Source organism: Oncorhynchus nerka, linkage group LG13, assembly GCF_034236695.1.
Source record: "Oncorhynchus nerka isolate Pitt River linkage group LG13, Oner_Uvic_2.0, whole genome shotgun sequence".
NCBI classification, from domain to species: domain Eukaryota; kingdom Metazoa; phylum Chordata; class Actinopteri; order Salmoniformes; family Salmonidae; genus Oncorhynchus; species Oncorhynchus nerka.
Genome location: NC_088408.1, coordinates 30,452,193 through 30,476,164, shown reverse-complemented (window position 1 = coordinate 30,476,164; position 23,972 = coordinate 30,452,193). Strand labels below are relative to the sequence as shown.

The 23,972-nt window shown below is 44.6% G+C and overlaps 2 protein-coding genes across 6 annotated transcripts in view; both read left to right on the top strand.

Annotated features, from left to right (window-relative positions):
• Positions 1 to 5,941, top strand: part of LOC115139338 (centrosomal protein of 170 kDa protein B-like) — a 30,026-nt gene extending 24,085 nt beyond the window's left edge. Inside the window, exons 13-20 of the mRNA XM_029676595.2 lie at positions 921 to 1,179; positions 1,326 to 1,497; positions 1,752 to 1,790; positions 2,382 to 2,519; positions 2,772 to 2,860; positions 2,983 to 3,076; positions 3,193 to 3,244; positions 3,429 to 5,941. Of these exons, the coding sequence (XP_029532455.2) occupies positions 921 to 1,179; positions 1,326 to 1,497; positions 1,752 to 1,790; positions 2,382 to 2,519; positions 2,772 to 2,860; positions 2,983 to 3,076; positions 3,193 to 3,244; positions 3,429 to 3,685 (1,100 nt within the window). The 3' untranslated portion in view covers positions 3,686 to 5,941. The remainder of the gene's footprint in view (positions 1 to 920; positions 1,180 to 1,325; positions 1,498 to 1,751; positions 1,791 to 2,381; positions 2,520 to 2,771; positions 2,861 to 2,982; positions 3,077 to 3,192; positions 3,245 to 3,428) is intronic.
• A 1,165-nt stretch (positions 5,942 to 7,106) lies between these two features.
• LOC115139337 (G patch domain-containing protein 2-like) lies at positions 7,107 to 23,867 on the top strand. Of its 5 annotated transcripts, none has more exons than XM_029676593.2 (10): positions 7,107 to 7,703; positions 8,887 to 9,130; positions 9,524 to 10,077; positions 10,347 to 10,411; positions 13,908 to 14,084; positions 14,341 to 14,464; positions 14,598 to 14,652; positions 14,780 to 14,844; positions 14,985 to 15,073; positions 17,873 to 18,189. In XM_029676593.2, exons 1-10 carry the CDS (start codon positions 7,654 to 7,656, stop codon positions 17,998 to 18,000), a joined length of 1,551 nt encoding a protein of 516 aa, XP_029532453.2. In that variant the 5' UTR covers positions 7,107 to 7,653; the 3' UTR covers positions 18,001 to 18,189. The 5 variants fall into 5 exon arrangements, with proteins under 5 accessions (XP_029532453.2, XP_029532449.2, XP_029532450.2 ...); XM_029676589.2 differs by lacking the exon at positions 17,873 to 18,189 and adding an exon at positions 23,222 to 23,867 and having other exon boundaries at positions 7,334 to 7,703; XM_029676590.2 differs by lacking the exon at positions 17,873 to 18,189 and adding an exon at positions 23,222 to 23,867 and having other exon boundaries at positions 7,336 to 7,703; positions 9,524 to 10,074.
• The last annotated feature ends 105 nt before the right edge of the window (positions 23,868 to 23,972 follow it).

Here is a 23,972-nt window from a genome sequence, read left to right as displayed (position 1 = left end):
AGACAGAAGCCACTCCTCAGTAAAAGGCAAAACAGCCTGCTTGGAGTTTGCCAAAGGGAACCTAAAGGACTCTGAGACAATGAAAAACAAGATTCTCTGGTCTGATAAAAACAAATTGAACTCTTTGGTCAGAATGCCAAGGGTCACATCTGGAAGAAACCTGGCATCATCCCTACGGTGAAGCATGGTGGTGGCAGCATCATGCTGTGGGGATGTTTTTCAGTGGCAAGGACTGGGAGACGAGTCAGGATCGAGGGAAAGATGAATAGAGCAATGTACAGAGAGATCCTGGATGAAAACCTGCTCCAGAGCACTCAGGTCCTCAGACTGATGTGAAGGTTCACCTTCCAACAAGACAACGACCCTAAGCACACAGCCAAGATAACAAAGGAGTGGCTTCAGGACAAGTCTCTGATTGTTCTTGCGTGGCCCAGCCAGAGCCTGAACTTGAACTCAATCGAACATCTCTGGAGTGATCTGAAAATAACTGTGCAGCGACGCTCCCCATCCAACCTGACAGAGCTTGAGAGGATCTACAGAGAAGAAATGGTAGAAACTCCCCAAATACAGGTGTGCCAAGCTTGTAGCATCATACCCAAGAAGACTCAAAGTTGTAATCACTGCCAAAAGTGCTTCAACAAAGTACTGAGTAAAAGGTCTGAATACTTTTCGAATGCACTGTAGATGGTGTATTACATACTTATGTATCAGTATCAATATTGTGGAGTAATCCCAAGGGTCTGGCAATGAATAATGTTGTTAATGTGAATGACTAGTCTACTGTTACGATCTTCCTATCTGAGAATTTATTTAGAGTGTACTATTTTATTTTTTTCTGGGAGGAATAATCCTGTAATTTAATGAGGTTGGTCAAATGAACCAATGAGGTTGGTCAAATGAACCGTGCTGTTTTCTGGTAGGTTCCCGTCGAAGGCAGAAAGGTTCAGACTATACCTCCACATCTGAGGAGGAATATGAGGCCAGCTCTGGAACCCCCAAACACAAACGCTCCTCCCACACGTCTGCTGCCACACAGACCCCCCGGGCTCAGAAGGAGAAGGCTGCAGTAGCAGCAGTCACTCGGTCCAAGTCCGGCTCACTGGAGACTGAGGAGGACGAAGTCCAGAATGAGACTGACCACTACCAGAACTGGACCACACACAGCGCCGAGATAGCAAAGTAGGGTGACATAATGGCACTAACTATGGGTTGACTGTGTATCACCTGAAACCACTTACCGAGCCTCATGATTGAAAGCTGTGGAACATGCATTCTGTACGTATGTATTTTTTAAATGGTCGTGACTTGTGTTTGTGTCTTCCCAGGCTCAGTCAGGACTTGGCCAAGGACCTTGCCATTCTGGCCCGTGAGATCCATGAAGTGGCCGGTGACGGGGACTCCCAGAGTTCCTCTGGAATGGGCACAAACCCCTCCCCCAGCTCTGCACCCAACACACCCGGGCCCGCCTCCACCATCCCCATCTCTAGCCGGGAAGAGGTGTGCCCGCCCACTACCCATAATGCACTTCAAATATGCCCTTCTGGCCTGTACCTCACATTATTTCCATCCTGTTGTAATGTTCCAATGCATAATACAATGGCACTGCAGCCTATGGGATTCTTTTTTTTTTTAAACCAATGTGCCACTAAATATTTTACATCAATATTCTGTACAGGCTCAGTGACAAGTGCAAAGGATCCCTTATCATGTCTTAGATTCTCATGAGCATGTCTCTGTTCTCTACTGTACAGAGGCCATATACATCTTTGCGAGGGGTCCTCCCATCTCAGGTGCACACCTCGGATACTTTAGACAGTCTCTCTCTCTGTCTCTCGCTGTCCTGCAACGGTTTCTATTTCTTTCCCTTCACCTCCGTGCTCTCACACAAGTCATGCTATCATCACTAATCCAAACACTGGTATTTTGTTGGATTGTCAAGCTACAGATTCTTATATTTTATGACACTGGGATGTTCTATGTTTCTAAGGACCTTCTATGGTGACAGCTTTTCAGGAACATAAAACCTGCCTGCCACTGTCTCACTACAGACTTTCACTGCAACTCTCACTGTAACAGGCACATTTTCACATTTCACTAATGTAACTTTGTTCCGGCTTGTATCCCAGCAAAACTAAAATCCACTGCTCACAGTTCAACTGCTCTCACCCCTGCATGTTGCCTTGGAGCATGTGATCACAAAGCACTAGTCACTCTGGTTGATTTTTCTCTAGGACAGTAAAACAAAGATATTCTTACTTCTTATTCTCGCTGTGCCCTTGAAGTACAGTAGAAGGCCTTGAGGCACTGACTCCCTCAGTAGTCATGGTCATGTCAGTTGTTCAGAAAGGGCGGACCATGCACTCATTCTATTCTCTTTCCAGCTGGTCCAACATATCCCTGAAGCCAGCTTAAACTACCAGAAGGTTCTACTATCGCCAGGTTCTACCGCTGTCATGGACCTGGATCCTAACATGAATGACCAAGACCCAAGCTCTAAGCCACGGTGGAACCGTGAAGAGGTCACTTTCCTGTTAACACTTGTTTGTCCCTTTTAGAATAGTACTTTCACTACCTATCAATGATTTGGAAACCTAGGAATATAACAAATAGCAAAGCTGGCTCATGCATAAACAAACTGGCCCTCAGGCTACACAAAAGGATCTGTTGCAGTTAGTTTTGGTCTGCTGGGAATTAGACTAAAGTATATTTAGGAGGGTGAAACTACTTTGGGAATACTTGAGTGTTTGACGTCCGCCATTTTCTCCCTCCAGGTGATTTTGGACAATCTGATGTTGAACCCTGTTTCTCAGCTCTCTCAGGCCATTCGGGAGAACACAGAACAGCTGGCTGAGAAAATGAAGTAAGGGAACTTGATGTACCTCAGAGCTCTCACCTTGTGTTTCTGTTAAATAGAAAAGAGCTAATCCATTATTTCATCTCTGCTTGGCTCAGTTAGATTATACTTAGTCTTTTTTCCATCAGGGTTTTATTCCACAATAAGACTGAGGCCTGGGAGGAGATTGAAGCGAAGATCAATGCTGAAAACGAAGTACCCATCCTAAAAACATCAAATAAGGTACAACATTTGTAGCCAGCCACACATCTTACATTGGTAGACATTTTGGTGTAAAACTGAGGTCATCATATATGGGACATTTTTTAATTGTCATCATTTTAATTCTACTCTCACAGGAAATCTCCTCCATCCTGAACGAGCTGAGAAGAGTACAGAAACAACTAGAAAGTAAGAGTTTTTTGTTTTGTTATAATCTTCCTAAAATGGATTGGGAGTGTAATGTTGAATTGCTTGTCCTGAACAGCCTCATATCTGCATAACATATTCAGAACATCTAAATAAAGCTGAAAGCATATGATCCAGTTAGCCAATGAAATTGAATAGAACACTGAATGTTACTTTGGTTCTGTAGTGATCAACAGCATTGTGGAACCTGGTGGAGCTGGCATTGGGAAACCTAAGGTGGCAGCGGTGGCTGCTGCTACTTCTGCTGGACAGGCCACCAGGTCCCCCTTACGGCAGAAGAAAGCCCCAAGTAAGCCCACTGGGCCTGGAGACAGACAGCGTGGGGCCAGCCCCTCTACCAGCCCCACCACCTCCAAACACAACACCAACGAAAGCACCAAGAGGTCCACTCGAGGACACAAAGGGGCAAACGTTGTGGCCTGATCAGTGATCCCAGGGCTCTGTAGCATCTCTTGATGGTTATAATATAAAACCATCATGTCACAGTATACTGTACATGGGTTTTGACTGGTAAAGGTGGAACTGAGTACCGCTGTTTAGAATTGCTTCTTCCACATTGCACAAGCTCAAGTAAAAGTTGGCAAATCTGGGTAAAAGAAGTGGTAACTTGTTGCTTGCTTTAAATAGTGGATTGTGGTCAAAATAATGTCCATATGCCTTGTCTACTCTACTCTACTATGTGCGATGTGTGGTTGCCCAGTACTGTAGGCTTGGCCTAGTCTGGGTACCAGTCTTTTCAGCTAACATGCAGCTCTTAGCCACTCCTGTCATTTGGAAAATGATATGACTGGCAAGGAGTGGAATGTTATAGCTGATCAGACAGCAACCAGGCTAGGTTTGGCAAGATGACCAAGATAAGACAGGCTACATCCTTGCCCATTCTTTGTTACCATAGTGATGATAATCATAATAAAAAACACTACTAGTTGTCCATGAGAACATGTGCTGGACTGCTTCAATATTATGGCAGAATTAGAGTTATGTGCTTGTCTTGTAAAATATGATTCATGAAATGTTCCTGAGCGACTGGGACATTTTACTGCTTGGCAAAAAGCTACTGCTGAATGAACGGACCACCACTCTTACTTTTTTAAAAGTTGATTGTCTGATCGTGAAAATTCTGAAGACGTGTTCTATATGAATGTTGTGTGTAGAGAATGTTAGGATAGTGTATCAGAATGTTTGAGATTCCAAATAAATAAAGTATACAATAAACAGCATCAGAGGGAGGGGAAAAACATACTTGGCAAAACATTTTCATATGCTGTCATTTTGAATGAATGAATTTATTAATTTAGGTCAAACAACTATGAGGTATTATTTAAGTCCTCCATTTTGTCATTCTCTACCAAGCTTTGGATGACGCTGTATCAATGATGAAGCTTTATGGTTGTGATTTCATGTTATTGGCAGTGGCACTATATTTCTGTCAGGGTAGTCGATAGTATGGTACTGATGTAGCTTCTTCTGGTGTGTCTGAAGGAGAGAACGCTTAAGGATTCAAGAGTGAAGCGATGAATTAACCTAGATGCTTCAAATGAGTAGATTGCCCCAAATGGACTGTATCGTAGTGTGCTAGCTTTGTAAAAGGTAGAATGGAGCAGTTCTTTATTGTCCCCTGTATGTGTGTGTGTCACAGGAGGTTGGTGGCACCTTAATTGGGGAGGACGGGCTAGTGGTAATGGCTGGAGCAGAATCAGTGGAATGGTATTCCATTTGCTCCGTTCCGTTATCAGCCGTCCTCCCCTGGTGTGTGTGCACTAAGAGCACTTGTGAGTTCTGTATCTGTTGTGTGCTGAGCCAATGTCACAGTTTATTCCCGCCGTCTACCAAGGCAGCTGGGATAGGTGGGAATGTGTGCGAAGAATGCTGTATAGATGGAAGTTAAAGAATAAGAACTGACAAAAAAAATATTTTGTGAAAGTGCATGTGTACCATAATTATGTAGTTTAGTTGGGTTCAGGCTAGTTCACCAAATGTGCACTTTTTCATTGAGATACACCTCATAACCCATGGGTGGAACTGAAAATAAAGCAGTACCTTTAATTAAGCAGTAAATACAATGACTTGTGGCTGAAATGTAGATTTCGCAATGTTTTAACTTTCAAGGGCAGGCTGTTTTAGGGTAGTGCTTATCAGTTTGATTTCTGTCAAGTACTTAAGCCTACAACAGACCATATCTATGCTAAAAGCAAAGCTTTTTTAACAATCATTAGTGCCATGGTGTTCACTGACCTTGAAGCCATTGAGAATGTATGGATTTGTCATCTACCCAGAACAGACATCTGACTATCGCGCTGATTGTCACTTCTGCTGCTAAGGGTGATGTCAGCATTGAGCTACTTGCTTCTAAATATACATTTTGTTACAATGCATGCAACTCAAGTATAAGCTGTATTAAAAATTGTTTAAAAAAATTACTGCAAAGTGCAAACCAAACTTTATGTGAATATTTGTCAGGTATATGTCAAAAGTTTTTTTTTTTTTCTATGACTGAGGTTATGGTCAGACTGAAGGCTACAATGTTGTTTCTAAATTAAACGGTTATGTTCTTCCAGATTTATTTAATTATTTTTGTTGTACTGAATATATTTATAGATGTCATGGACCAGTTTGTTCATCATCATGAACATTGATTTGTACCATCATATAATTTGTAATAAACTGATTTCAGTCATAAATGTATTTTATTCCAGATGTTATATTCAACAAAAAGTTGATGACATACAGAACAATTACACTAGTACACTACATCACATTGTTAGTAGACGGTACATTTTGGGAGGCAATTTGTCTAATGTTCCAGCTTAAAGTGAATGCAACAGTGCTATTGGTCTGGGTTGTCCAAGACTAGCATTGTGGGTAGGCCTACACTTTGGGAAGGACTTGGGAACAAAAGGTAAATTCTTAGATTATTCTTGTTCTGATGGGAGGCATTGCAACAGAACTGTTCCAATAGACTAAACCTTCTTGGGTCATGGGCGTCACATCACACTGTGGATTACAGATGTCTTGGGCCAGTCCCACAAGTCTCAATCTCTGCTACTGTATTTGACAATAGCTGTCCAATGATTCCCAACCAAACAGAAATGTAGCAATTTTGTCAATAATGTTATTAATTGATAGCCTAATATTGCCTCAGGTGTACAAAGCATGGGGCGATAGGTAGCCTAACAGTTAAAGGCGAGCCTCCAGCCGGAGGGTTGCCAGTTCGAATCCTGGGTTTGATGGAAAATATCAGGCGGTAAGTAAACTGGCAACCGGAAGGTTGTTGGTATCAAATCCTAGCTGCCATTGCCTGCCGTTGTGCCCTTGAGCAAGGCACTTAAACCTCCCACAACAACTGCTCCACTAGTGCCCAATGGCAGCCCCCTGCTCCAACCTGTGTATGTATGTGTTTTTCAGAGGAGTTGAGTAAAAGCAGAAGTCGAATTTCAATCGTGTCATGTATACAATTGATGAAAAAAAGTGCTCTTGAAAGTAGACTTAGTGAAATTCCTTGTCAGGAGCAGCACAGGCGAAAATGGGCGCGTTCAAGCAGATCACTTTTGTCAAGTTGGTGACTGTCGTTGGTCACCACCTTCCAAAGTGTGTTGCATTACGGGGATGAACATTTTCCCATTTGTGCCTACATGAACTTCAAAAACTGTGATTAATGGTCATGAAGTTTCTGCACTTGCTCTTTACCAACTTCATCCTACAGCGATCATCCGCATCGTGGTTTTATAATCAACCACTTTTTTTCTTCTCACGCTAGTGTTAAAGACATCACTGAAATCAAGTTTGACGTGATTCATGTCTACAGCGGATATATACAAATGAACGTGATGTTTGAGGCTCTCACTGATCGTACAATGTAGACACATCATTTCAGTTCGACTGTGATATGGGAGTTGGAGACATTATTTTGATATTTACAAACAATGGCAACACTGCCATGTTGATCTGAGCTTATGGAAAACCCTATTAGTGTCCGAAGATGCACTTTAGACGAGTCCACAGTCGGTTGCGTCAGCATTACCACTCAAAACGCACCCATTGAGAGGAGCAAAGTGCAACACTTCGAAATCTGTGCATCATCGCGTGGGTTTTCGTCACGGTAGCCAGGGCACCAAAACAGCAGAAAAGTTGAGCCTTGAGTTTTCACGCGTTTAGTTGCGTTAATTGACCCACTGCGGTTAATTTTCTGAATCATATAATCTACCAAAATTAGTGACACCAGTACAGTAGGTGGCAGTAATGCGCAATTAACGTTGATACTTGTCAGCCAACCACACCACAGAATGAATTGTGTTGCCTGCTTTCGCATATGTACTAGCAAGCTTTATTAGCTAGCTTTAGAAGGCTTCCCTTTGTTTTTGGTTAAAAGTAACCGGCTTTGAGGGGCTTTAATGTTCCGTGAAGCTCATTTAAAGACCATCGGTAAAGCGGGAACCAGCTGGTAAGTGATGTTAATTCATGGCTAGCATAGCACCCCTGCCTAACCCCTGTATTTTGATGAAACGACAGTGCCAACGTTAATCGGTTAACGTTACCTAGCTAAATATCAGATGTTGACATTGTCAGCTAAATGGATCACTAACGTCTGACTGCCCAAATTGCGTTCTCGGTCTAGATTTAGCTAATCAAAGTTAACTAGCTTTTCTTTTCCGATTTAGCCAACAATACTAGCTAACGCGTTAGCTTTTAAAATGAGGCCAGATCGCCATGGATTGTGCCTGGGCCGTCTAGCACAAGTTTTGCATGCAAGTTTAGCTAATAGCTAGCTGGCACATACACGGGAACACCTTCCATTACAGATCATAAGATGCTAGGGGCGTATTAATTACGCCTTGTAACGAAAGTTAAGTATCAGAGCAAACGGAACGAGGCAACAACATACATTTACCCAATAGAAACTGGTTTTCGTTACGAAAGATTATGCTGCACAATGCATACAGCCCTGGTCTCGTGGGACAGTTTCACATTGACACTTAATAGGATACACACTAGGCTGTACACAAAAAAAGTGGATTGTATAAGGAGGTTGACTGGTTTAGAGTTCAGAATGCCACATTGACAACTTAATGCAGACTAAGCAAGAATCCAGATAGTAGGGTTGTAGGCAGGAGCACATGTGGAAGGGTTGCAGGATAATATAGTTTACTAGGGAAAAACAAGAGTGAGGTAACACGTTAACATACAAGCATGACAGACAAGTGCAAAAAGCAGAATAAACCGAAGTGTATCAAACAAACTGAGGATCTTACATACTGGACTGGCAGGAAATTGTACAAAATATGGCAGCAGCATATACACTTTGACAAACTCCAAGGATCTTAATGTTAACACATTTACAAATGTGCCAATAATGGAAAGTACAGCCACACACACCATGGAAGAAAAAAATAGGATGTCCACCTCATACATTCACCAACAGGAATAAGCAAGTTTGGAGGGAACACTATGGCTTAAATAGACATTGGTGCTAAATGAGCAGAGTGGAGACAGTTGTGGTGGAGCGTGGCCAGGCGGGAAAGGCGTGGCAAGAGGTTATGGATGAGGACATGAGCCTTCACAACACACACACATTAAATTCTTCACTGTTTGTTACACACTCATACCTCCTTTCTCTCCTTCCCCAGGCACTTTAGCCGGGCGATGGACGAGCTGGTCCATGACCTGGTGTCGGCGCTGGAGGAGAGCTCGGAGCAGGCGGCACGGGGGGGCTTCGGGGATGGGGGGGACCACGCGCTGGCCGTAGGCTGCCTGCTGAAGAGACAGGCCCGGAAACGTCGTGGGAGGAAGCGACGCTCTGACAACCCTCACCCACCCTGGGAGACTGGCCACCTCAGTGAGGGATCTGAGTCCAGCCTGGACGAACACAAGGTGGGGAGGGGGTCTCGGGTAGGCCCTTAATGAAATGGTCTTGTTGTTATTGTAAAGGAATAGTTCCTTTGGTAACTGCTTCCCCCCCCCAGGAAACTATAGTAAGCAGATTCCTTAAGATAACAGAGACTGTCCATTTTACTGTCTAAGCTAGGTAGCCTAGTGGTTAAGAACATTGGGCCAGTTAATGAAAGGTTGCTGGTTCAAATCCCGAGCCAACTAAGTGAAAATAATCTGATGTGCCCTTGAGCAAGGCACTTAACCCTAATGTCCCCTGTAAGTCGTTCTGGATAAGAGTGTATGTAAAATGTTTGACTTTCTGAACGTCTCTTTGGCTAACCGTTTTTGTCTTTCTTCTTGCTCTCCTTCTCTTCCTCGCTCATTTCCTCTCAGGACTACCGCACCACCACAGGCGGCATTGCCAGCAGCAACAGCCATGCCCGTGATAACAGCGACTCTGATGAGCAGCTGGGGCCCAAGCGCCGTACTCCCCTGAACCCCGACACAGGGCGTGCCAAACGGCCCATCTGGCAGGAGGACCTAGGAGGAGTGCCGGGTGCAGAGGGGTCCCGTAGTTTGAGGCGACGGCGCAAGGTCAAACGCATGGCCGTGGACCCCCCTCTGGAGCCGGTGACCTCCAGTAGCAACACCCCCATGCTCGGGCCCCCACCCGTCCCCAAGCCCCACGCAGGGTGCAGGATCCCTGGGGTGAGCGTGGCTGAGGGCAGGGTGGAGATGGAGCTCGTTGGTGGTGGTGGTGGTGGGGTTGGAAGAGGGAAAAGCAGGGTAAAGAAGAGAAAACTGGCTGCCCACAGGCTGGGGCTGGAGGCAACTGATGAAGGGGTGGTGGTGGAGAGTGAGGACGCCATTATGGGGCAGGCGGGGCCCAAGGACAAGATGGAGTTTGAGGAGCAGAAGGGCTCGGACGAGGACATGAGTGACAGGTGGTTAGTGTTTCTCTTGTCTGCTGTGTATCCCTGCTCCTCTGTATAGGCCTATACGTTCACAGGTATGCTCATCTGGTTGGAAAGCAGTATTTAGGAGACTTGTTTGCTAGGTTATTCTTCACATAGCTTCATCTTCCTGAGAGTTTTCCTTGTATGATGGGCAATGGAAATTGATTTCAGATTGTTCTCTTGTTCTCTTCTTCTTTTCCTATCACCTCTCCTCACACCCCATATTTTCTAATTTCTCTCTCTCTTTCTCTCTCTGTTAGTGAGACCAGCAGTGTCAGCAACAGTAGCGATGGTGGACTGTACACCAATGACGAGGGGAGGCAAGGTAACCATCTATTTTGCTGGCCACCAAATCTTGTTATTTACAGGAATGTCGGAGTACCATTTTTATTGTTACATGCTTTGTAAAAAAAACAGGTGTAGACTAAAAGTGAAACGCTTACGGGTCCTTTTTCAGCAATGCAGAGTTAAAGATAAAAATATAAATAGTGACACAAGAAATAATTACACAGTGAAAAACAATAATGAGTAAAAATAACATGCCTATATACCGGCAGTACCGAGTCGATGTGCAGTGGTACGAGGTAATTGAGGTAGCTATGTACATATAGGTAGGGGTAAAGTGACTAGACAACAGGAGAGATAATTGACAATGGCAACAGTATATGTGGTGAGTGTGAAAGTGTGTGAGTTTGGCCTCAGTATGTAGTATGCATGTGTGTGGGTAGTGTCCAGTGTGTGTGTGGGTAGTGTCCAGTGTGTGTGTGGGTAGTGTCCAGTGTGTGTGTGGGTAGTGTCCAGTGTGGGTAGTGTCCAGTGTGTGTGTGGGTAGTGTCCGGTGTGTGTGTGGGTAGTGTCCGGTGTGTGTGTGGGTAGTGTCCGGTGTGTGTGTGGGTAGTGTCCGGTGTGTGTGTGGGTAGTGTCCGGTGTGTGTGTGGGTAGTGTCCGGTGTGTGTGTGGGTAGTGTCCGGTGTGTGTGTGGGTAGTGTCCGGTGTGTGTGTGGGTAGTGTCCGGTGTGTGTGTGGGTAGTGTCCGGTGTGGGTAGTGTCCGGTGTGTGTGTGGGTAGTGTCCGGTGTGGGTAGTGTCCGGTGTGGGTAGTGTCCGGTGTGGGTAGTGTCCGGTGTGGGTAGTGTCCGGTGTGGGTAGTGTCCGGTGTGGGTAGTGTCCGGTGTGGGTAGTGTCCGGTGTGGGTAGTGTCCGTGTGGGTAGTGTCCGGTGTCCGGTGTGGGTAGTGTCCGGTGTGGGTAGTGTCCGGTGTGGGTAGTGTCCAGTGTGTGTGGGTAGTGTCCTGTGTGTGGGTAGTGTCCAGTGTGGGTAGTGTCCAGTGTGTGTGTAGTGTCCGGTGTGTGTGGGTAGTGTCCGGTGTGTGTGTGGGTAGTGTCCGGTGTGTGTGTGGGTAGTGTCCGGTGTCCGGTGTGGGTAGTGTCCGGTGTGGGTAGTGTCCGGTGTGGGTAGTGTCCGGTGTGGGTAGTGTCCGGTGTGGGTAGTGTTCAGTGTGTGTGTGTGGGTAGTGTCCAGTGTGGGTAGTGTCCAGTGTGGGTAGTGTCCAGTGTGGGTAGTGTCCAGTGTGGGTAGTGTCCGGTGTGGGTAGTGTTCAGTGTGTGTGTGTGGGTAGTGTCCAGTGTGTGTGTGTGGGTAGTGTCCAGTGTGGGTAGTGTCCAGTGTGGGTAGTGTCCGGTGTGGGTAGTGTCCGGTGTGGGTAGTGTCCGGTGTGGGTAGTGTCCGGTGTGGGTAGTGTCCGGTGTGGGTAGTGTCCGGTGTGGGTAGTGTCCGGTGTGTGTGGGTAGTGTCCGGTGTGTGTGTGTGGGTAGTGTCCGGTGTGTGTGTGTGGGTAGTGTCCAGTGTGTGTGTGGGTAGTGTCCGGTGTGTGTGTGTGTGTGTGTGTGTGGGTAGTGTCCGGTGTGGGTAGTGTCCGGTGTGTGTGTGGGTAGTGTCCGGTGGGTAGTGTGTGGGTAGTGTCCGGTGTGTGTGTGTGTGTGTGTGGGTAGTGTCCGGTGTGTGTGTGGGTAGTGTCCGGTGGGTAGTGTGTGGTGTGGGTAGTGTGTGGTGTGGGTAGTGTCCGGTGTGTGTGTGGGTAGTGTCCGGTGTGGGTAGTGTCCGGTGTGTGTGTGTGTGGGTAGTGTCCGGTGTGTGTGTGTGTGGGTAGTGTCCGGTGTGTGTGTGTGTGTGGGTAGTGTCCGGTGTGTGTGGGTAGTGTCCGGTGTGTGTGTGGGTAGTGTCCGGTGTGTGTGTGGGTAGTGTCCGGTGTGTGTGTGTGGGTAGTGTCCGGTGTGTGTGTGTGTGTGGGTAGTGTGTGTGTGTGTGTGTGTGTGTGTGTGTGTGTGTGTGTGGTGGGTAGTGTCCGGTGTGTGTAGTGTCCGGTGTGTGTGTGGGTAGTGTCCGGTGTGTGTGTGTGTGTGGGTAGTGTCCGGTGTGGGTAGTGTGTGGTGTGGGTAGTGTCTGGTGTGTGGTGTCTGGTGTGTGTGTGTGGGTAGTGTCTAGTGTGTGTGGGTAGTGTCTAGTGTGTGTGGGTAGTGTGTGTGGGTAGTGTCCAGTGTGTGTGCATAGAGTTAGTGCAAACAAGGTTCAATGTAGGTAGTCTGGGTAGCCATTTGATTAGCTATTTATCAGCCTTGTTTAGCAGTCTTATGTATCAGGGGTAGAAGCTGTTCAGGGTCCTGTTGGTTCCAGACTTGGTACACTGGTACCGCTTGCCGTGTGGTAGCAGAGAGAACGAACTTTGGCTTGGGTGGCTGGAGTCTTTGTTCTCTGATACCGCCTGGTATAGAGGAACTGGATCAAATAACACCTATTAATAACAGGTGTAGACTAACAGTGAAATGCTTACTTACGTGTCCCTTTCTACCTATGCAGAGTTAAAGATAGAAAGAAATAGAAAAGGGAGCCATACTCATCACCCTCTGTAGCACCTTGCGGTCGGGTGCCTTGCGGTTTCCACACTAAGACGTGATGCAGCCAGTCAAGATGCTCTCAACGGTGCAGCTGTAGAACTTTGAGGATCTAAAGACACCACTTGGTTTACCACACCTTTGAACTTGAGATAGGTTATAGGCATAAATTTAACCCGTCACATGTAGCCTAATATAAAATGTACTTGTGAAGAAGTATTTCTTGCAGTGCAATGATCAACCAAGCATACATTTTGTCTCAGGAACAGGAATGGAGAAATATGATTTTTTTTTTTTTCAGCATCTCTTGAGCGAATGCAAGTGGGATGGGTAGATAGAGGCTGCGTGCAAATATGCAATATTTTGTTATTGACACTTTCATGAATGCAGACCGTATTTAAATCACATAAAATTATGCATCCAAAACGAACTGAAATCTTACCCGAAACATCCAGATAATTTTCACAGCCTTAATTTCAACCTGTCCTTTGCAAATTTTGCGTGGGAAGAATCATTACCTTGTGTTAGAGCTTTTCTCCCTGATCCCTAAACATCTTGGTCTGTGAGAGAATTGGATGTGTCAACTAGATTATTAATGCATTAATTCTATCATTTATGACATTTATTCTTGTGAGTACTGATTTTTCTAGACCAAGTGTTGCCATAAGAGAAGCTGCATGTACCTAATTATTTACAAGTTGACTAACAAATCGCCTTCCAAATGTCCGAAATTATAAGCGGAAACATATCTAAGTTAGGCTTTAACAAAATATTCCACACCTGCCGTCCCATGTCATTTATAGCAGTGTTATCAACAAGGATAAAAATGTGTGTCTTGAAAAAGATTGTTCCAAAATCTGAGTAAATGTTTTGTATGAAAACTATTTTCCAAACCCTGACCGTTAACTTCTAACCTCTTCCCGTCTCGCAGCTGATGATGAGCAGAGTGACTGGTTCTATGAGGGGGACCCGGGGGGAGCGTGTGGGGTGGCGGGGGTGATTCCCTGGTGGGAGAGAGAGGCAGGGGAGGAACTGGACCTGGCTGACCCTGTCTTCAACAGCATCCTCACCGGATCCTTCCCCATCATGAGCCCCAGGGCACAGAGAGGTAGCTGGACCCAGACCTGTCGGTTTGTTTGTTTGTATCTCTGAGCCCAGTACCATTTTGATTCCTGGTCCCCCACTTGTCTCTGGTTTTCTTTGCGCAATAGTAGAACGAGTTACCCAAAGTCTATTGTAACCTGTCATTTGGCCAGTAGGGGGCAGCTACTGCAAAGGGTTTGTCTTGTAGCCTCTACAGCTGCCATAGTGTTTCTCCCATTCCAGTCTATGATGTGTGCACTGTGCTGTCTCTGCTGTGGCAGGGTTTCAGGCCAGGCTGAGCTGGCTGCATGGTGGGCCCCAGGGCCACGATTCCCAGGGCAGCCCAGGACAGGCCTTCAACGAGCGGCTGGGACGACACCACCAGGACCCCCCCCACTCACACGAGTCAGTCTACCTTACAACCTGACTTGTAGAATACTTGTCTACACTTTGTTTCTTTTTTCCCTTATTCAGTTTTTTTATATATTTGACTTGACTGTGTGAAAATAAACTAAACAAACCTATGTGTCGTCCACAGCCCGTGGTTTAGTCCGGGGTCTAGACGAGAACACGGACAAGTAAGGCATGCCTCTGTTAGTTCACCGCCTAGCTGCACTTTCAAAACAGTACCGAATGTTAAACAGTTGTGGATGATAATGCCCAGATAGACGTATTTTACATTTTCTAATAGCTGTTAGTATATTCTCTGTCTCTCTCTAGATGCACTGGGACTCACGGACAGACAGAGGGCATCGGAGGAGCTGCTCAATGAAAACAGCCAGCAGGTACATTAGGAATAATCCAATCAACAAATTATCTCACAAATGATACAGTGGTTCCATCCACAACGGTACATTGTTTCTAGGATGTTGCCAACACATGGATGCTAATGAATGATTCCTATGTTCTGGTTGTGGTTCTACAGACAGACGAGTGGTCACCTGGGGTCTCTGTGTACGGGGGAAGTCAAGAGGAGACGCAAAGCAGCACCCCTTGGCTTACCTCCACCCACAGGTAAACTCTTTCTGACACACACTACTGCACTCACTCACTTACACACACACCCACCCCCCCAACCCCGGTCATTAACCAGCTTTAGCTCTTGGCCCCTTCACCCTTCCTCCCTAACCTGGGCTGGACACCAGTCAGCTGGCAGGCTCTGCAGTCCGAGAGATACCAGATTAACCCGAAGCCAATCACGGCTGTGTATCACAGAACGTTCCTGCTCCCCTTCACCTCTGTTAGTGTGTTTTTAGGGGAGTGGAAAATGTTAATACCAGGAAAGGGAATGAGACTGGGGATATAAAGGGTTAATACGTCTTGGTCAGGTGCCCATCTTGGTTCTAGGAAGAGGATATAAAGGAGTGTATACCAATGGCTACAACTTGAAGTCATGCAACAGGAGTCTGCTCTATTGCCCACACCTCTCATTGTTACAGGGCCTTCAGAAAGTGTTCATACCCCTGGACTTATTCTACATTTGGTGCGTTACAGCCGGAATTCAAAATGGATTATAGATTTTTTTTCCTCACCAATCTACACACAATAACCCATAATGACAAAGTGAAAACATGTTTTTAGAAAATGTTGCTAATTTATTGAAAATGAAATACAGAAATCTCATTTACATAAGTATTCACACCTCTGAGTCGATACTTTGTAAAAGCACCTTTGGCGGTGATTGCAGCTTTGAGTTGTCTTGGGTATGTCTGTATCAGCTTCGGACATCTGGATTTGGGGATTTTCTCAAGCTTTGTTAAGTTAGATGGGGAGCGGCGGTGAACAGCAATCTTTAAGTCTTTCTACAGATTTTCAATTGGATTCAACTCTGGGCTTTGACTAGGCCACTCAACGACTTTCACATTCTTGTTCTGAAGCCATTCCAGTGTTGCTTTGGCTGTATGCTTGGGGTCATGGTCCTGTCGAAACATAAATCTTCGCCCCAGTCTAAGGTCATTTGCGTTCTGAATCAGATTCTCATCAAGGATTTGCCTGTATTTGGCTGCATTCATTGTTCCCTCTATCCTTACCAGTCTCCCAGTCCCTACCACTGAAAAGTATCCCATAGCATGATGCTGCCACCACCATGCTTCACAGTAGGGATGACGTTAGACAGGTGATGAGCTGTGCCTGGTTTTCTCCATTCAGGACACAGAATCTAATTTGTCTCATCAGACTACAGAATCTTCTGCGTTATGATCTCAGAGCCTTTCATGTGCCTTCTTGCAAACTCCAGGTGTGCTTTCATGTGCCTTTTCTTAGGTGTGACTTCTGTCTAGCCACTCTCCCATAAAGCCCAGATTGGTGAAGGTGCTGTAGAGACTGTTGTCCTTCTGGCAGGTTCTCCCATCTCGGCCAAGGAACTCTGCCGTTTTGGTGGTCGTTAGGTTCTTGGTCACCTTCCTGACCAAGGTCCTTGTTGCCGATTGCTCAGTTTGGTCAGACGGCCAGCTCTAGCCAGAGTCTGGGTAGTTCCATATTATTTAAATTTCCCAATGATAGAGACTTTCAACACTCTAGAAATTATTGTATAGCATTCCCCAGATATATGCCTCATCACAACTCTATTTTGGAGATCTACGGACAGTTCCTAGGACTTCATGTTATAGTTTCTGCTCTGACATGCACTTCTTCTATGGTATATTGGCGATCACACAATTTAATGTGCATCCCGCTACCTACTATGCAGGATGGAAACAGGATTCCTCCCAAAAAATAAAACAACTTTTCTGTTAAAAATAAATACAACAGATTTGATCCCAACACAGGCTCAAGGGGAACCTGGGAGGTGGGTCTTCCAACACCAGTACCCCTTGCAAGTCTTTCGATGTAAAATCCTTGCGTCCCAAAAACATTTCTGCTATAGGCACAATCATGTCTAGTTTCTTTGACTTCTTTGAGGCTTGTGCTGTACAGTTTGACTGGCAGTGAATGCAACAAAATCCACCTTTAACACACAGGGTATATTATGTCTGGCAGTAAACATTTACTACAGGCTGAGTTGTATCCACTACCATCTCTTCACTAGCACCACTTGTTTTCTCAATTATTTTAATCGCCTCCATTGTAGATTCAATTGACTAACTTTAGCCACCTCAATTTCCTTCACCCTTACAGGGCACTCCAGGAACTCAAGATCATGATCCCCACCACAATTGCAACACTGTTATCCTTTTACACACCTTTCTTCAGTATACTCTGTTCGTCTGCACACACTTGAAACATGGCCAAATCCTTTACAATTCTTACACTACAGTGGTTTGGCGACGAAAGCTCTTACGGCATAGCTTCAATAACCAAGCTTCACATGCGTAGGTATTTGCTCTTTATCAAAAAACAGGGCCCACAGACATTCACCTAGCGGATCAGACACTGGGCACCAACCACACTAGGAATTCTCTTCAGTTATTCAACTTGAACACCTGTCGTCACCCCTGAGATGACTCCTTTGACTGGTGCTCTACCCCGAAGTTCAAAACACAAAACTAATGTTGTCCGGATTCTTTTGAAGCCCACTGCAATCTTCTTCTGCTCTTCAGAAAAACTATTAATCAAAATAAGAGCACTCCTGGTCACTCTGACAGACTCACCATTTGACACCTCAATCGGGTTTCCCACAAACGCATCCTTACTCCACAAACGCACCCTTACTCCACAAACGCACCCTTACTCCACAAACGCACCCTTACTCCACAAACGCATCCCAACAAGAAGCGATTCATTTACACGTGTATCCTCTACTCCAATTTCAGGCAATTTCCTTTTTGTTCCAGTTTTCAATACTACTGTTGTATTAACATTCCTCTTCACCAGATTTACTCGACAAGCTGCTTAATTCCAACTCAGCATCCACTTCTTCTGCCATCTTCGTCTCCACAATTCCCTCTGACATGCACTGTCAACTGTGGAACCTTTATATAGACAGATGTGTTTCTTTCTAAATCATGTCCAAACAATTGAATTGGCCACAGGTGGACTCCAGTCAAGTTGCAGTGACATCTCAAGGATTATCAAAGGAAATTGGATGCACCTGAACTCAATTTGGAGTGTCATAGCAAAGGGGTGTGAATATTTGTGTTAATGAGATATTTCTGTATTTCATTTTCAATAAATTAGCAAACATTTCTTAACTTGTTCTCACTTTGTCATTATGGGGTATTGTGTATAGATGGTGAGATTTTATTTAATCCAATTTGAATTTAGGCTATAACACAACAAAATGTGGAATCAGTACTTTCTGAAGGCACTGTGTGTAAAGGTCAAGGAAAAAGAAGGGACAAGGGCCTCAGCTGGTTCATTGGGTTAGAGGTAGAGTTCAGGGGTTAAATTACTGTAGCTTTTTCAGCCCATTGAGCCTAATCAATAAGCTCTTCCGGTCTCCTTCAAGTTCTCTCTTTCCCTCTCCTCTTATGTCTCCCGCTAACATACTTTCGCATCCTGCCAACTTTTTTCCATCCAAAGCCTAAATGTTTATTTCCACGAACCGATCTAGTCATGATTGCGGTAAAGTTCTGTCCGCGGCTTAGTATGAAATGTAGCCGTAATGCTGAGGCGACATTGGCACGCACTACGCTCTTAAGCTCTTGATGGCTGCTAGGCAGCACCAGTTACTACTAGGCTGTTACCATCCTTCTGGCAGTTCTAAACATTGTGAGGCATGTCACTTCACCCATCTCTTCACACAGCCCTTAGCACTGTTTTCTTAACCACAACTGGATGAATATTGAATAAAGTAGGATAATGTATTTGAAGGCAAAGAGTTGTTGCTTACTGAAACTCCCAAAGTCATCCTATTGTTATAATAGCCTAACTGCGTTTGGTCAACTATTTCAGCACCGTTTATCAGCACTAATCAGAAGAATTTGCCTGCATGTTATGTAGTTTAACAAGTGGATTATTTTGCTCTTCACTCGCAATCGTTCAGTAGCCTAGGCCTACTCCTATGGAATCCATGTCATGCCGAATGTATTCACAAATATAAATCACCAATCCACAAATGTAAATGTAAATCGCTATCCACAAACACCTGTTGATTTGTATTTGTAAATCGATGTATTGCATTCATCTTTTTATAACTGCAGATATGCAGGTCATTTCCAATATAATGCAATATATTGATTTACAAATACAAATCAAAATGTGTTTGTGGATAGTGAATTGCATTTGTGGATTGGGGATTGTAGTGAATACTCAGGGAGAAAAAGGTATAGATTCACGCGCAGAGCGCGGCAGGTGTTTATTTCGCCTTCGCAGGAATCGTGGTCGCAGGCAATGGTCATACACAGGTTGGGAAACAGGCAGGTAAATAAAAACTAGGACCGAAGGCTATAACTGGTTCTCACAAACAAGCTAGAAAAAGGCTTAGTAAAGTCAAAAAGAACAATACATCAAGGCACAAACAGAATGAACTGAACTAAATAAGGAGCTGATGAGACCAGGTGAAATCAATGAACAAAAATGACAGGGCTACGTTCAAGAACACAAAGAAACAGGGCTACGTTCAAGAACACAAGGTTTAGAAAATAAATACAGAACCTTACAGTGATTTACATTTGTGGATTAGGGATTTACATTTGTGGATTGGTGATTTACCTTTGAATACATTTGGCATGATATGGATCCCATATACTCCTGACCAAAAGCCGGTGACATGTCTTAATCGATCAATGTGATTTTGTTTCAGTGAATCTCCGTCTGTATATTTTGGTTTATTCACTGGCTGGGCAAATAAGTGGAGGTGGCAGCTCGTCTATTCGTTTACTCTTCTATCATATTGATCAGAACATTTAGCATGCAATAATGTAGCCTAATTCAAATGTAGGCTTATTATTTGGCTTAATTGCCTAAAGGCAACTCCAAAAGCCCGTGGAGGTTGTGAAATATGTACACAAGACTTGCATTCTTTAAAAAATATAGATATGCTATTATTTTCTATAGTTATCCTGTTGAATATACTCTCAATGTAAGACCCTACACCTGTTCCATAACGAAGCGGAGTGAGGGTAGGAAAGAGATGAAATGTGGATTTTCAAAAAGCATGGGCTTGGGCTCTGTTTCAAAATATCAGGTTTTTAGAAATGTTTGCACATTTATTAAACAAAAATACCTTATTTACATAAGTATTCAGACCCTTTGCTATGAGACTTTAAATTGAGCTCAGGTGCATCCTGTTTCCATTGATCATCCTTGAGATGTTTCAACAACTTGATTGGAGTCCACCTGTGGTAAATTCAATTGATTGGACATGATTTGGAAAGGCACACACCTGTCTATATGAGGTCACACAGGTGACAGTGCATGTCAGAGCAAAAACCAAGCCATGAGGTTGAAGGAATTGTCCGTAGGGCTCTGAGACAGGATTGTCTCAAGGCACAGATCTGGGGAAGGGTAGCAAAACATTTTTTTGACAGCATTGAAGGTCTCCAAGAACACCGTGGCCTCCATCATTCTTAAATGGAAGATGTCTGGAACCACCAAGACTCTTCCTAGAGCTGGCCGCCCGGCCAAACTGAGCCGAAGGTCACTCTGACAGAGCTCCAGGGTTCCTCTGCGGAGATGGAAGAACCTTACAGAAGGACAACAATCTCTGCAGCACTCCACCAATCAGGCCTTTATGGTAGAGTAGCCAAACAGAAGCCACTGCCCAGTAAAAGGCACATGACAGCCCGCGTCATGACAGCCCGCGTTTGCCAAAAGGCACCTAAAGGACTCTGACCATGAGAAACAAGATTCTCTGGTCTGATGAAATCAAGATTGAGCTCTTTGGCCTGAATGCCGAGTGTCACGTCTGGAAGAAACCTGGCACCATCCCTACGGTGAAGCATGGTGGTGGCAGCAGCATCATGCTGTGGGGATGTTTTTGAAAGGCAGGGACTGGGAGACTAGTCAGGATCGAGGGGGAATATGAGCAGAGCAAAGTACAGAGAGATCCTGGATGAAAACCTGCCCCAGAGTACTCAGGACCTCAGAGCCCGGGGTGAAGGTTCACCTTCCAACAGGACAACGACCCTAAGCACACAGCCCAGACAGAGTGGCTTCGGGAGAAATCTCTGAATGTCCTTGTGGCCCAGCCAGAGCCCGGACTTGAACCCGATCTAACATCTTTGGAGAGGCCTGAAAATAGCTGTGCAGCGTCTCTCCCCATCCAACCTGACAGAGCTCGAGAGGATCTGCAGAGAAACTCCCCAAATACAGTTGTGCCACACTTGTAGCATCATACCCAAAAAGACTTGAGGCTGTAATCGTGGCCAAAGGTGCTTCAACAAAGTACTGAATACTTTTGTAAAGTTGATTTTTCAGTTTCACATTTTTTATAAAAGTCCAAAAATGACAAAAACCTGTTTTTGCTTTGTGTGTGTGGGTGGACTGGTGAGGGGCAAAAATGATTTAATCCCTTTTAGAATAAGGCTGCAATGTGGGAAAAGTCAAGGGGTCTGAATAGTTTGTGATTGCACTGAATGTGCAATGAATTTATTAAAATAGACTTCCACCCACATCGACCCATGCCTACTCCCACTCCTTAACTTGCCAACATGTGCACGGGCGGTATAAAAGGCTTATTCCGGCAATGTGGTAAAAATGGGACTATATGAATTGGGTTCCTTAACATTGCCAGATTTATTATAATTTTTTTACAAACAATATACAGTGCCCTTGACTTTTTCCTCGTTTTGTTGTGTTACAGCCTAAATTGGAAAAGGATTCAATTGAGATTTGTTGTCACTGGCTTACACACAATAAATACCCCATAATGTCAAAGTGGAATTGTGGTTTCCTACATTTTTACAAACTAATTACAAATGAAAAGCTGAAATATATAGAGTGAATAAGTATTCAACCCCTTTGTTATGGACTCACTCTGCAACAAGTGTTTAACATGATTTTTAAATGACTACCTCATCTCTAACCCACACATACAATTATCTGTATGGTTCCTCAGTCGAGCAGTGAATTTCAAACACAGATTCAACCACCAGGGAGGTTTTCCAATGCTTCACTAAGAAGGGCACCTATTGGTAGAGATGGTAAGAAATAGCAGACATTCAATATATCTTTGAGAATGGTGAAGTTATTAATTACACTGGATTGTGTATCAATACACCCAGTCACTACAAAGATACAGGCATCCTTCGAAGAGGAAGGAAGCCTCTCAGGGATTTCAACATGAGGCCAAGAGTGACTTTGAAACAGTCACATAGTTTAATGGTTTAATCAACAACATTGTAGTTGTTCCACAATGCTAACCTAATTGACTGTGTAAAAAGAAGGAAGCCTGTACAGAATAAAATATTTCAAAACATGCGTCCTGTTTGCAACAAGGCACTAAAGTAATTTCCCTGAATACAAAGTGTTATGTTTGGGGCAAATCCAATACAACACATTACTGAGTACCACTCTCCATATTTTCAAGCATAGTGGTGGCTGCATCATGTTATGGGTATGCTTGTAATCGTTAAGGACTGGGGAGTTTTTCAGGATAAAAATGGAGCTAAGCACAGGCAAAATCGTAGAGGAAAACCACCTTCAGTCTGCTTTCCCCCAGACACAAGGAGAGGGATAACCTGAAACATAAGGCCAAATCTACATTGGAGTTGATACCAAGATTCCCTTGGCCGAGTTACAGTTTTAACTTAAATCTACTTGAAAATATATATGACACAACCTGAAAATGGTTGTGTAGCAAAGATCAACAACCAAGTTGACAGTGCTTGAATTATTTTTAAAAGCATAATGGGCAAATGTTGCACAATCCAGGCGTGGAAAGCTCAGAGACTTACCCAGAAAGACTCACAGCTGTAATTGCTGCCAAAGGTGGTTCTACAAAGTATTGAGATATTTCTGTATTTCATTTTCAATACATTTGCAATAATGTATAAAAATATGTTTTCACTTTGTTATTATGTGGTATTGTGTGTAGATGGGTGAGAAAAAAAAAATGAATTTAACCCATTTTGGATTCAGGCTGTAACAAAATGTGGAATAAGTCCAGGGGTATGAACACTTTCTGAAGGCACCCTATGTGGTCTATAAAGTCTCTGTAAAGTGTAATACTCTCCACATATGTCTCCCTCCACCTCTAACATGCTCTCTCCTTTTATGTTTCCATCTCCTCTTCGCTGTAGTAACTCTTGTGTTCCTGTTCTCTTATGTCTCCTTCTCTAGGGGTGGTAGGTGAGAGTGCGGGGCCCATCCCAGAGACCAACATGGGGAACCGGATGCTGCAGAGTATGGGCTGGAGCCCTGGCATGGGCCTGGGTCCGGAGGGCAGGGGCATCACTGAGCCTGTTCGGGCCACACAGAGACCCAAGGGAGCGGGCCTGGGTTTTAACTGAGCCCCACGCTTTAGGCCCCAAACTGAACAGGCCAGGCCAGCAGGCCTCGATGGAGATGGACCCTACTCAGAGCAGGGAGGACGGTGGTCAACACTTCCTGGGAAAGAAAGACTGATAGCATCAGAGCTGGAAGAAGGAACAAATGCAAATGTTTTACTTAGAGGACGAACATCCTATGATAGGGAAAGTCACAACCCTGGTTAGAGAGGAAGTGCATGGAGCGTTAGGGTTCCCATCAGGGCTCCTGAGTGGCACAGCGGTCTAAGGCACTGCGTCACTACAGTCCCTGGTTCGAATCCAGGCTGTATCACATCCGGCCATGATTGGGAGTCCCATAGGGCGGTGCACAATTGACCCAGCGTCATCCGGGTTTGACCGGGGTAGGCCGTCCTTGTAAATAAGAATTTGTTCTTAACCTACTTGCCTATTTAAATTAAGGTTAAATAAAATAAATAAATACACATTTTAAACTCTGATTTGTACTTGATGTCCAACATACCAGGGAAAAGAGAAGGAATGAAGAGAAGACAACCAGGCATTGTAGTTGGGTTTGATTGTGTGCAACTAGCCAGGCTATATAG